The sequence below is a fragment of the Hypanus sabinus genome, chromosome 2 (assembly GCF_030144855.1).
Source record: "Hypanus sabinus isolate sHypSab1 chromosome 2, sHypSab1.hap1, whole genome shotgun sequence".
Lineage (NCBI taxonomy): Eukaryota > Metazoa > Chordata > Chondrichthyes > Myliobatiformes > Dasyatidae > Hypanus > Hypanus sabinus.
The window spans coordinates 51,597,905-51,612,244 of NC_082707.1; the positions used below are offsets into that span (position 1 = coordinate 51,597,905).

Genomic DNA, 14,340 nt, shown 5'->3' on the forward strand with positions numbered 1-14,340 from the left:
AAATGATTCAGAAATGACTTAGAACGGAGTAGGGGTGGTAGTCTGTTATTCTGGCTGGAGGTCTGTGACCAATGGTGTTGCACAAAGAATAGTGTTGTATTATAGATGGGTGAATTAGCAAGTTTGTGATGACACCAAGATGGGGTAATTGTGGGCAGTGTAAAGTACTATCTAGGAATATAATGGGATACAGATCAATTACAGATATAGGCAAAGAAGTGGCAGATGGAATTCAATCTGGGCAAGTATGAAGTGCTGCACTTTGAGACGTCTAAGGAAATGATAGACCCCTGAAGTAGCATTGAAATAGAGAGGGACACTGGGTTCCAGGCCCATAGTTCACTACAACAGCTACACAAGTGGATAAGGCATGCCTGCCTTCATTGGCAGTGGTGTTGAATGCAAGAATAAGGAGGTTATGCTGTAGCTACATAGAAATTTAGTCAAACCACACTTGGAGTATTGTGTGCACATCTGGTTGCTGCATTGTAGGAAGGATGTGTAGACTGTGGAGAGGGTATTGTTATGAATGTACCACAGCTCTGAGGGGCCGAAGGGGCGGGAGCAGCCCCCTCCTTCCGGAGAATCGCAAGATCACTATTAATTCGGGTCTCGGACTCAGGAAATGAGAGACAATGCAATGGTTTTGGCCATTGTTCTTAGAGACACCTGTGTGAAGTGCATGTCCCCGCTACGTGACAGCTATCATGGATATGGACACCCTCGGGCAATGTGGGGGTGGGGATTGCATCACCCTACGTTGATGGACATCTACAACTCTGCAAGTCAAGATAAAAGGGGACTGCAGGAGGCAGTACCCCAGTGACGCACCAGAAGGACACCATCACTCAGTGCTCCTGTGCTAGTGGGAAGCACTACAAAGCCACGTGCGTTCCGCCTCTCCTTGGCCTGGGGAGCGGGTGGCTGATAACACCGAAAAGGACTTCGAACTCACAATGGGGAACCAACGCTCCCCTGATTCAACGGATGCTTCATAAAGACCCAGCAAGTCTTTACTTTTCTCACCAATCTCTCTCTCTGTCGCACCACGTGACACCCAGTGATTCCCAAAAGGCTGAAACCTGCAGACTTCTGAGTGGCTTTTATATTTCCAACAGACAATATATTATCCCCTAGACAACAGTAGAGCTCATTTCTTAATGATGATTATTCCTATACCCGCGCTTTAGATTGAGTATTGACGACGTGCATTATCTGAATGTTTGTATTAACCTTACTTTTGTGCCCCTTTATAAATAAAAACGTTTGAAAATAGTGACATCAGACTTCAACGGACCTGTCTATCTTTGCTGGTAAGTTATCCAGTTACGGGATACGTAACAGTATGAGCTATGTATATGGAACAGATTTACCATGATATTGCCAGGATTAGAGGGCATGAGCTATAAGGTTGGACAAATAGGAGTTGTTCTCCCTAAAGCTGAGGAGAGATTTGTTATCAGTCTTTTAAATTATGAGAAGCATATAGGGTTGACTGTAGGAATCTTTTTCTCAGGCTAGAATTGTCAAACATCAGAAGATATACTTTTAAATTAAAGGTGGGAGGGAAGTTTAAGATGTCATGAAAGGTAAGATTTTTTTTCCGATGCATTTTTTGCTAGGTGCATGGAATAGGCTTCTAGGCATAGTAGTGAAAGCAGGCAGTTTAGTGAAGTTCAAAAGGCTTTAGGGAGAGACATGAATATGAAGAGAATGGAGCATTTATGGATGATACACAGGAGGAAGATATTTGATATAATTGGCATTGATCAACTCACATTGTGGGCTGAATGGCCTTTCCAGTGCTGTACTACTATATGGATACGTACTGATGGCACTTTGACATTTTGTTGGACCTTTTACGGAATGGCTTCAAAGAACTGACTTAGAAGAACCAAAGTAAGAATACCTATAACTAATGGATATTAGTATATTATTAGATTTAATTCTACAGAAAAATTACATTTGATACATTAATGGGTTATATACAGAACCAGTTCACTGGAACTGTGGGATAGCAGCTCCAAGAGCTGCATGACTGGGCTGTCCCCAGTTGCACAATTATGCTACCTAGGTCTTTGAGCTGGAGGAGCCATGTCATTGGCCCCTGGCTGCTCTCTTATATGCACTGGGATTGAGTACAAGTGAAAGTATTTGTTGGTACAACTTCCATCCGAAGTGTCTATAACCAGAGGACATAGATTAAACTATACGAGAGTTAGAGGGGATTAAAGAATGAAAGGGTTAATGTAGGAGGAGCATTTGATGGCTCTGGGCCTATACTTGGTAGAGTTTAGAAGTAGGAGTGGATCTCACTGAAACCTGTTGAATATTGAAAGGGCTAGATAGAGTCAACATGCTTCCTGTAATGGAGGAGTCTTCAACTTGAGGACACAGCCTCTGAATACGAGGGCATCCCTTTAAAACAAAGGAGAGAAGTAGGAATTTCTTTAGCCCGGGGAGGGGGTGTGGAATGAATCTGTGGAATTCATTGCCAGGTCAAGGACTTTATTTAATGTGAAGGTTGATAGGTTCTTGACTAGTAAGGGCAAAGTGTGTATGGAGAGAATGCAGTAGAATAGGACTGAAAGAGACAATAAATCAGCCATGATTAAAGGCAGAGCAGACAATGGGTCGAATGGCCTAATTCTACTCCTACGCTTTGTGCTTACAGTGTGTGTGTGTGTGTGTGTGTGTCTGTCAGAATAATATTTTCCTCAGTTTTAAAACTTGTGAGGTCACAATTCAACCCTCCCTTTTTAAGAGCAGAATGCTGTACACCCTTGCCTGACAGATCACAATCTCATATTTCTGCTATTAGCCTTAGAAATCTTTACAGTGAACTCCATATGCGTCCACATTCTTTTAAAAATAAGAAAGCTTTAATCATATAACACTGAGTCATTGAGTACAGAATGAGGCCCTTCAGACAGACAGACATACTTTATTGATCCCGAGGGAAACTGGGTTTCATTACAGTTGCACCAACCAAGAATAGTGTAGACAATATAACCCACCATCTACACAGTGGTCAATCACCCATCTACATTAATCTTACACCAATTCCATTGTTTTTCTCACATCTCCATCAACTTCCTTCTGAATCTTAAGCCATTAAACTTCCTGCCACCCATTAGAGACAATTTACAGCAGCCAATTAACCTATCAACCAATATGTCTTTGGTTTTGTGAGGAAACCAGTGTATTTAGGGTTAACCCATGCAGTCACAAAGAAAACATACAAAGTGTGTACAGCAGCAATACCAATCACACTCTGTGCCACAATTCAAGTACTCCAAATGTTATCCAACTAAGATTCAAGACAGCAAAGTTTACTTTCGATCCTAACCTTGTGCTTTATATTGGTATCATTAATCTCAGTAGCAATGCTGGGAGGAAAAGATACAGAACTCCAAACAAAAAATAACTGTTATACATTTCCTGGTGAGGTATTAAATGCATTGTCTTACGAATAGATCACTTATCTAGTTCGATGATGAAAGGAATGCAGGATTAAAAGTGATACTTATCCTAAAGAAAGAACAAACACAGACTCAAGGTTAAAGACTTTGGAAACTTTGGAAAGACACAATTATGAAGTGTAATCTCAGGAAACTGTTCCTGTAATTAGCATTTTAAAGCTTTGCAACAATACTGATGACAGAAACAGAAATTCCTTAATAATTGCCAATTGGAGCGGTTGCGTTCTGTATTTAAAAAGAAAATGTTATCTGATTTGGTTGTTCAGATACAATCTGACATTTCATGTGTGACAAGTTCTTACATCTTTGGTTTTATTTTCTTATTTAGATAATCCAGTTATTGCAGACTTAAATTTAAGAGGTGACAGAAGACAAAAAACACCTTCTTAAAGCATTGTAGCATTGTGCTTCTCTAACCAATTCTGTCTTTCCAAACAAAACAAGTGACAATTTCTTATACCAAATACACTACCTATTTAAAGTATTCACCCTCCAACCCCCCCCCCCCACCAGAAGTTTTCATGTTTTATTGTTTTACAATATTGAATTACAATGGATTGAATTTGGCTTCTTTGAGACTGATCAACAGAAAAAGATTCTTTCATGTCAAAGTGAAAACAATTTCTACAAATTGTTCTAAATTTATTACAATCATTAAACACAAAATAATTGATTGCTTAAATATTCACCCCGTTCAAGTCAATATTTAGTAGATGCACCTTTGGCAGCAATTACAGCCTTGAGTCTGTGTGGATAGGTCTCTGTAAGATTTGCATATTTGGACATCGCAATTTTTACCCATTCTTCTTTACAAAACTGCTCAAGCTCTGTAGATTGAATGGTAGTTGTGAGTGAACAGCCTTTTTCAAGTCCAGCAACAAATTCTCAATTGGATTGAGGTCTGGACTCTGACTTGTCCACTGCAGGACATTAACTTTGTTGTTTTTAAGCCATTCCTGTCTAGCTTAGACCTTTGCTTGGGGTCATTGTCTTGCTGGTAAACAAATCTTCTCCCAAGTCGCAGTTCTCTTGCAGACTATCAGGTTTTCCTCCAGAATTTCCCTGGAATTTGCTGCATTCATTTTACCCTCTACCTACACAAGCCTTCCAGGGCCTGCTGCAGTGAAGCATCCCCCCTCAGCATATTGCAGCCACCACCATGCTTCACAGTAGGGATGGTGTGTTTTTGATTATGTGTGGTGTTTGGCCTATGCCAAATGTAGTATGCATTTAGTCTGATTATCAAAAAGCTCAGTTTTGGTTTCATTGGACCATAGAACCTCCTTCTAGCTGACTCCAGAGTTTCCCCACATGCCTTCTGGCAAACTCTAGCCAAGATTTTATGTGAGTTTTTTCCCCCCTGCTAACAATAACCGCCTCTTTGCCACTCTCCCACAAAGTTGCAACTGGTGAAGCACCCGGGCAACAATTGTTGTATGCTCAGTCTCTCCCATCTCAGCCACTAAAGTTTGTAAGTCTTCTAGAGTTGTCATGGGTCTCTTGGTGGCCGCCCTTCTTGCACAGTCAATTAGCTTTTGAGCATGGCATTCTCTATACAGATTTACAGAGGTGCTATATTCTTTTCATTTCTTGATGATTAACTGCACTCCAAAGGATATTCAGCGACTTGGATGTATTTTTTTCCCCCAGAGTTGCTTGGAATGTACTTTTGTCTTCATGGTGTAGTTTTTGCCAGGATTCTGACTCACCACCTTCCAGATACAGGTGTTTTTTTAAAACTACAATCAATTGAAACAGCTTGACTGCACACAGGTGATCTCCATTTATCTAATTATGTGACTTCTAAAACCAATTGGGTGCACCAGTGATTTGTTGTGTCATATTAAAGGAGGTAAATACTTATGCAATCACTCATTTTTTGAATTACATTTGTAACTTAGATCACTTTAGAGATCCCAATATATTGATGTAGTTATAAAGAAGGCAAAACAGCAGCTACATTTATTAGGAGTTTGAAGAGACTTGGCACGTCAACGAATACATCTATAGTTGTACTGTAGAGAGCATTTCGACAGGCTGCATCACTGTCTGATATGGAGGGGCTACTGCACAGGACCGAAAGAAGCTGTAGAAGGTTGTAAATCTAGTCAGCTCCATCTTGGGTACTAGCCTACAAAGTACCCAGGACATCTTTAGGAAGCTGTGTCTCAGAAAGGCAATGTCCATTATTAAGGACCCCCAGCACCCAGGGCATGCCCTTTTCTCACTGTTACCATCAGGTAGGAGGTGCAGAGGCCTGAGGGCACACACTCAGCAATTCTCTGCTATCCGATTCTTAAATGGACATTGAATCTTTGGACACTATCTCACCTTTTAAAAAAAAATGCAGTACCTGTTTTGCAACTTTTTCTAATCTATTCCAAATGCATAATTGATTTACTTGTTTATTATTTTTTTTCCTCTGCTAGATTATGTATTGCATCGAACTGCTGCGGCTAAGTTAACAGATTTGACGTCACTTGCCAGTGATAAAAAACCTGATTCTGATTTCATTTACACAAGAGTCACTTTCTGTTGATCAGTGTCAAAAAAGCCTAATTAAATCCACTGTGTTTCAATGTTGTAAAATAATAAAACATGAAAACTTCGGGGGGGGGGGAGGGTGAATACTTTTCTAGGGTCTATATATATATTTTCCTTTGAGAACAAAAGCTCATGTGATTCAAATACAAATCTAACAGAATGGAATAAGGATAATTTCAAGTTTGTCACTGACACTGGGAACAATATGAAACTGCAATTACTACAATAGTTCAGTGCAGATTTAGCAGAGGAATTAAATGTGAAATTACCCATAAGCTGAAAAGAAATGAAATCCCAAATGAAATGAAATTTCAAAAGAAATCTTGGAGAACAAGTGTACAGTAGGAATAATGAGATAGCTCCCTCAATGAAAACAAAAATTGGAAACTTTCAATAGGTCAAACACCATTGACAGAGAAAGTATGTGTTAGTCAGTACTGACAAGAGGGCGATGATCTAAAATACAAGCTGTTTTTGTCTCCACAGATTCCTCGACTACTTAATATTGCTAGCGTTAAGAGTCATTAAAAAGTTATAGAACAATACAGCACAGAAACAGGCCTTTTGGTTCATCTAGCCCATGTCAAAATATTATTCTGCCCAATCCAAAATTTCTTTTAAATGTTGAAATCAAACTCACATCCACTACTTCCACTAGCAGCTTGCTCCACACTCTCACCAGTCTCAAGGGTGAAGTTCCCCTTCGTGTTCCCCTTAAACATGTCATTTTTCAAAGGGTTCTAAGGTTCATTTATTATCAAAGCATGTATCCATATACAACTCTGAAATTCGTCTTCTCCAGATAGCCACAAAACAAAGAAAACATTAAAGTCATTCAGAGAGAAACATCAAAACCACCCCCTGTAAAAAAAAACACAGCAACAGGATCATCAACCCTCAAAACCTCTCCCTTCACACAGGAAACACTGACCACCCCCCCAAAAACACAATCCCTCTCCCACTCAAAAAAGGCAAACAGAACACAACATCAACCCCTCGCACAACAGAAAACGAACAGATAATTTACTTATCTGTAGCAAAGAGCTATCAAGAATTTGAAATAGGAAATTTGAAATATTGGAGCCCAACAACAAAAATGAGAGGAATCAAGTCCAACAGTAGATAATCCAATTTTTAGTTCTATGACAATAACAAAATAAACACAGCAAGACATAATACAGGCTACTTACGTTAAAACATTAGCTGGCATCATTTGAGATTCTGGTGCTGCTTCTATTAATGATTGCCAAGTGTTCGTTGAATTAGGAATGACAAAACCAAATTCGAAAAACCATTCTAGTTTGAAAAAACAATTTCAAACAAGTTACCTACAACAAATATTATTTTCATTATAATATTTAAATAAATTTTACAAGAGAGCTTCTGGCATTTCATATGGTCAGAGTATATTAAGTATGATTCAGTCCCTGATGTTATATGTGAACTAACAATAAAATCCCATCTTATTGCTTATAGAATAAGGCATTCCATCAATAATCTTCCAACCAACACAACTGAAAAAAAGTTAACTAGCACCACAACATAAAAGCCAGGACCTACAGGCTCCGGGGACAGCTTCTTCCACCAAGCCATCAGACTGATTAATTCATGTTGATACAACTATATTTCTGTTATATTGACTGTCCTGTTGTACATACTATTATAAATTTCTATATCTATATTGTACAATGCACACTTGAAGATGTAAAAAGCAAGGATTTTTACTCCTCGTGTATACAAAGGATGTAAGTAATAAAGTAAATTCAATTCAGTTCAAATCAAGGAGTACTGTCATAGGAAAGCAGCAACCATTATCAAGGATGCCCACTATCCAGGTTCAGGAACAGTTATTTACCCCTCAACCATCAGCCTCTTGAACCAGAGGGGACAACTTCAGTCACCCCAACACTGAACTGTTCCCACAACCTATGGATTCACTTTAAAGAACTCTTCAACTCTTGATTGTGATATTTATTGCTCTTTTCCCCCCTTTTTGTATTTGAGCAGTTTGTTGTCTTTTGGGTATATCTTATGTTGGGTTTTTCATTGCTTCTACTGTGTTTCTTTGTATTCAACATGAAATGTCTTCAAGAAAAAGAATCTCAGAGTAGCATATGGTGACATATATGCTTTGATTATAAATCTACATACTTTGAAGTGTGTGAAAGAAAAGGCATTAACTCCAGGAAATTTAAAAAAAAACCTCTTTCCCACAAAGATTTAAGTTCAATGGAAGGTATCTCAGCTTGAACCTTTGTGGCGACAATGATTGCCAGTTTTATTTATGAAAACTAGAAGACAAAGAACCCACAAATAACTTAAAGCCATAGAGTTATCCAGTACAGAACTGGGCCCTTTGGCTCACCACATTCATGACAACTTTTTTGCCCATATACACTAATCCTACTTGCCTACATTAGGGCTGTATCCTCCTGTGCCTTACCTTGATTTCTCCTGACAAAGCTATGCTGACTATCCCCGAACATCCCCAACTTTTCGAATGTACAACTAGTTCTTGCCCTTGGGATTTTCATACAAACGAAACAGCAATCCATTACCGTTCCAATCCACAGCAGTTTTCTGACAAAAATCCAACTGAAGAAAGCACATAGGATACCTTAAACTCCAGGATGTTTTTGTTATGGAAGGCGACTAGTATTTGAAACTGTTATTGCACTTTCGTGCACAATTGAGAAGGTGGAGCAAAGTTAAGATGGCTCTATTTCGATCTTTAATATCTTTATGTTTCCCTTTCAGGGTTCTTTTGAAGACCCTGACCTGGAGTTACATGCTGACTTTGGTTCTTTGCGGGAATGGGACCCGTTCTTGGGGTTTCAGGACTGGCTGTTGTTCAGTACACTAAGGATTCGGCCTGAGAGTCTGGCTTGGATTTGGAAGCCCAGGATCTCAAGGCTCTGGAGACGGGTGGATCGAGGGTTTGTGTCATTGGGGGAGTCAGAAAATCTACTGCTGTGTGTTCAAAGACCCGTGATCTTTGAGGTTTTTGGGAACAGAGCTTGGAAAAAGCGAAGTAATGGACTTTTAACATTGTAAACCAGCTAGTTGTTTGTTAGGTCTCCCCGCTCACTGGGAAAAATGGAGACACCTCCTTCTTCCTTAATAGGGAGAGAGAGCACCTTGGGTATGTCGAATGCCGGGTGAAACCTGAAGTCTTTAGGGTAACTGCAAGTCTGTCTTTTCTACTGCTTTGCTCACGCTTGAGTGCTTGGTGGTGGATGCTTATGCTATCTTTTTTGCTGGTGGGAGGAGGACAGATCATTGTTCGCTGCCGCTTAAGTATGGGAGGGAGTGGAGGGGGGGGACATTGGGTTCTTACATTAACTGTTCTTCATCCTTTGGGGGCACTCCTGTTTTTCATAGATGTTTGCAAAAAAAAAGCATTTCACGATGTATATTGTATACATTTCTCCGACAATTAAATTGGACCTTTGAAACTTTGAATAGTTGAGATTTCCTTCCCTCAGAAAGATTGTTAAAACCACGATGGTTTAATTCTTCCACTCAACACTCTTGCCATGAAAAGCAAACTCTAGAGGTTTTGACAAATATTTCTTGTACTGGGAAAGGTAAAGTCAAGAGCAGACACAATAAACCACTGGATCTAAAGGCACCATCTAAGCTTTAAAGATTTCGAGCATTGTAATATAGCTATTTTTTTGAATTTTAGCTCTATGATGTTGTAATGTGAATGGCCATAGCCATGAAGTGCAAAGTGAAGCAGAACCACACGTGAAATATTAGCTCAGCAGACTAAAATTAGCAAAAGGCATCAAGTCAGGCCCTTCTTCCACTGCAGCACACTACTAAAAGTGAATATGTTGCATACTGAGAGAACATTAATCTCACTGTGCAAGTGCAAGACAAAAGTAGAATGTATAACATCAAGCTTAACAAATTGTTGAAAATTTGTACACCAAATCTGATTTTCTAAACAAGGTGAAGCCACCTCTAGGAAAATAAATCGATGAGTAAAGAATCATTATTCAAGTATATTTATATTCTTTATCATTGACATAAAAGATTTTCAGTTACACAGGGAAGTTCCAATTGAATTTTCTAAATTTGTGAAGTACCGTCTTTTGTTTGCTGTTAGTCTAAAAATTATAAAAAAATAAAAATTATAAAAATTATTATTTTTCTCTCTGTTCCCGCTAAGTTCTGACACAAAATGTTATCTTACATATATTGCCTCCATAGATGCTGCTTCACTTACTGATTTGCTCCAGTCTAGTTTTTACTTCTTATATTTATTACATGAATTATTGAGTATTTGCATATTTATTAGTGCAGAGCATTATTAACATATTATAGTGAAATAATAAATGAGAAATTCACCTTCTAAGCACTGTCCTTTGAAGAAAACTTTTTGCTCTAGCCTGAATTTTTCCATCTGTTCAGATGAAGAAAAATTTAATTCTCTGGAAACAGCTTTACACTTAAGGATTTTTTTCGGAACCCGAGCTGCATAGAAATCAAAAGACTTTAGTTCATAATCATATAAATTTCCAATTCAGAATTACTTACTAGCTGTATAAACAATGAGTTGACACATAGTGGGTGATTAAAGGAGGCAAACATAAATCAAATTACATGTAAAATGGGTAATTAAGATACATGTTTAAATTTAAAAGGAGAAAAGAATGCAAAATTTCCTTCAGTAACTTGAATTTCTAAGGACTTCATATTTTTAAAAAGTAAGGACAATCCAAACGTTTTTGATCAAAATCAACCGGAATATAAAATCATAAGGAATAAAAGGACCAGATTTGCTCTCAAAAGGGAAAAGTTCAACAATATTGTGCATAGAGTTTTAACGTATTCTAGTTTACTCTCATTTTATTTTTATATAATTTAAAATAAGCAGAAAGACTTAACTATTCAAAACATGCTGTCTTTCATGGACAAAATCTTTAAAACACAACTCTAAATAACGTTTTTGAAATGCAAGGGGTTCAAGGAATATAGATTTTTTTTAAAAAAATCAGTAAAGCGGACAGTTAAATAAACCACAAAAAACTGTTAAGGGATTGAATTAATCACTAAATGAAAAGAACTGAAAAATGTTATCCTAGTGTAGTTGTTGTTCCTTTCCATGTCTTGTGACACAATGGGCAGCAACCTTGCTGTTTCTTTAGCATTTGTTTGTTTTTTTTAAAAACGAGGCCAAGTTGCTAGCCTGACACTCAACAGAGCATGGATAGAATGCCTTTCAAGGAGCTGGCCGGATTCAAACCTGGGACCACTTGCCTCAAAGTTCAGTGTTGATGCCACTACACTGCCAGCCAGCATCCTAGTGTATAAAACCTGGAAAAGGCTAGTTAGAAAATACTGCACAATTCAATTCTTTCCATTATATAAAATATATAGAAGCTCTCGAGAAGGTACATTTTTTCTTATAAAATTTATATCAGAACTGAGAAGCCATAACAATCAGGAAAATCTGAACAAGCTGATGTTCTTTTCACCCCAAGGCAGATTACTGAAGTGTAATCATTTAGAGACAAAGTTTTAAGATGATGGATGAAGAAGGATAGTTGAAATCATATCTGGTGTCATTAACACACGGCAGTCACTATTAAAGTCTATAAAGAATTTAGGATTAACTGATCTTTTCACAGCATGAAGGTAAGCCTGTGTGATTGCTCGCTGAGGGGAGGAAGGTAAGGTCGCTAGGTACTTTTTAGACTTATTCTATTAATTCAGTTCAGGTATGGGGGAGACAGTCAGAGCAGTGGTGTGCTCCGTATGCAGTATGTAGGAAGTCAGGGTCAACACAGTTGTCCCTGATGACCACACCTGCAAGAGGTGCGTCCAGCTGCAGCTCCAATCAGCCCGAGTTAGGGAGTTGGAGCTGGAGCTGGATGAACTACGGATCACTCGGGAGGCAGAGGCAGAGATAGATAGGAGTTATCAGGAGGTAGTCACACCAAAAATCCAAGAAGTAGACAGATGGGTGACGGTCCAGAGAGGCAGGGGGAGCAGGCAGAGAGAGCAGAGCACCCCTGCGGCCATTCCCATTAACAATAAGTATACCGTACTGGATACTGTTGATGGGGATGACCTACCAGGAATGAGTTGTAGTGGTCCTGCCTCTGGCACAGAGGTTGAACCCTCAACTAGAAAGGGGAGGAGGGAAGAGAAGAGAGCAATAGTTTTAGGGGATTCTATAGTTAGGGGGGCAGATAGGAGATTTTGTGGGGCAGATCGGGAGTCTCGGATGGTATGTTGCCTCCCTGGTGTCAGGGTCCGGGACATCTCAGATCGGGTGCAGGCTATTCTTGAGAACGAGGGCATGAATCCAGATGCAGTGGTCCATGTAGGGACCAACGATGTAGGTAAGGTGAGTGAGGGGGTCCTGCTTAGAGAGTTCAGGGAGTTAGGAGTGAAGCTGAAAGGCAGGACCTCCAGGGTGACAATCTCGGGATTGCTACCTGTGCCACGTGCGAGTGAGGCGAAGAATAGAATGATTATGCACATTAATACAAGGCTGTGAGTATGGTGCAGGAAGGAAGGGTTCAGGTTTTTGGATAATTGGTCTTTGTTCCAGGGACATTGGGATCTGTTTCGAAGGGACGGTCTACATCTGAACCGGAGGGGTACTAACATTCTTACAGGAGTGTTTGCCAGTGCTGCTCGGGGGGGTTTAAACTAGACGTGCAGGGGGCAGGGATCCAGATCCAGAGGGTTGGTCAGAAGGAGCATGGGGTTAAATGTGTAGAAGGTTTGGGTGATCTTGAGAAGGTCATCAAAATTCAGGGTGCAATTAGCCCGATGGAAGTTCAAGGAGCTGGGTTAGGTACAGTAGACGGTGTTTTAAGCAAAGAGAGGAGGAATGGGCTAAGAATTCTATACTTGAATGCGCGTAGTGTCAGAAATAAGACAGATGAGCTTGAAGCTCAGATGAAAATGGGGAACTACGATATTGTTGGGATAACGGAGACATGGCTACAAGGGGATCAGGTCTGGGAATTGAGTGTACCAGGGTATACGTGCTATCGTAGAGACAGAAATATGGGAAGAGGGGGTGGGGTGGCCCTGTTGGTGAGGAATGAGATTCAGTCCTTAGCAAGAGGTGACTTGGGAACAGGGGAAGTAGAGTCTGTGTGGATTGAGCTGAGGAACAGTAAGGGTAAAAAGACCCTAATGGGTGTTGTGTACAGGCCCCCAAACAGTAGCGTGGATATTGGGTACAAGTTGATTAGGGAGTTAACATTGGCATGTGCTAAAGGTAATGTAGTCGTTATGGGAGATTTCAACATGCAGGTGAACTGGGAGAATCAGGTAGGTGCTGGACCCCAGGATAGGGAGTTAGTAGAGTGTCTAAGGGATGTATTTTTGGAACAGCTTGTGCTTGAGCCTGAGCCAACCAGGAACGAGGCTATTTTGGACTTGGTGATGTGTAATGAACAGGAATTGATAAGTGATTTTGAAGTAAAGGAGCCATTAGTAAGTAGTGATCATAACATGATAAGTTTTTATCTACAATTTGAGAGGGATAAGGGCAGATCAGAGGTGTCAGTGTTGCGATTAAATAAAGGAGACTACGGAGCCATGAGGGAAGAGCTGGCCAAAGTTAAATGGGCGGATGCCCTGGCAGGAAAGACAGTGGATCAGCAGTGGCAGATATTCTTGGGCATAATACAAAAGATGCAAAAGCAGTTCATTCCAATGAGAAGGAAGGATTCAAAGAGGGGGAAGGGGCCACAGTGGCTGACAAAGGAAGTCAGAGATTGTATAGCATTAAAGAAAAAGAAGTATGACAGGGCTAAGATGAGTGGGAATACAGATGATTGGGAAAGTTTTAAGGAACAGCAGATCTTAACTAAAAAAGCAATACGGAGAGAAAAAATCAGGTATGAGCTCAGCCTAGCCAGGAATATAAAAGAGGATAGCAAAAGCTTTTTTAGCTATGTGAAGAGAAAGAAGATAGTTAAGAACAATGTTGCCCCTTGAAGAATGAATTGGGAGAAATTGTTATGGGAAACAGGGAAATGGCAACAGAATTTAATGCGTACTTTAGATCTGTCTTCACCAGGGAGGGCACAAGCAATCTCCCAGATGTATGGATGGGCCAGGGTCATAAGATATCAGAGGAATTGAGACAGATTGACATTAGGAAAGAAACTGTGATGAGTAGACTGGTAGGACTGAAGGCTAATAAATCCCCGGGTCCAGATGGTCTGCATCCGAGGGTTCTAAAAGAGGTGGCTCAGGAAACTGCGGATGCATTGGTAATCATTTTCCAATGTTCCTTAGACTCAGGATCAGTTCCTGAAGATTGGAGAGTGGCTAA

The 14,340-nt window shown here is 39.9% G+C and overlaps 1 protein-coding gene and 1 long non-coding RNA gene across 3 annotated transcripts in view; one reads left to right on the plus strand and one right to left on the minus strand.

Annotated features, from left to right (window-relative positions):
- LOC132378697 (uncharacterized) overlaps positions 1-9,927 on the plus strand; it is a 49,479-nt gene extending 39,552 nt beyond the window's left edge. The window contains exon 4 of the long non-coding RNA XR_009507162.1: positions 8,784-9,927. This is a non-coding gene — a long non-coding RNA (uncharacterized LOC132378697). The remainder of the gene's footprint in view (positions 1-8,783) is intronic.
- pde6d (phosphodiesterase 6D, cGMP-specific, rod, delta) overlaps positions 1-14,340 on the minus strand; it is a 68,890-nt gene that overhangs the window by 10,220 nt on the left and 44,330 nt on the right. For both annotated transcript variants that reach the window (XM_059945786.1, XM_059945793.1), the window contains 2 exons: positions 10,383-10,508; positions 7,217-7,322 (listed from right to left, as the gene is read on the minus strand). In XM_059945786.1, coding sequence (XP_059801769.1) covers positions 7,217-7,322; positions 10,383-10,508 — 232 coding nt within the window. The remainder of the gene's footprint in view (positions 1-7,216; positions 7,323-10,382; positions 10,509-14,340) is intronic.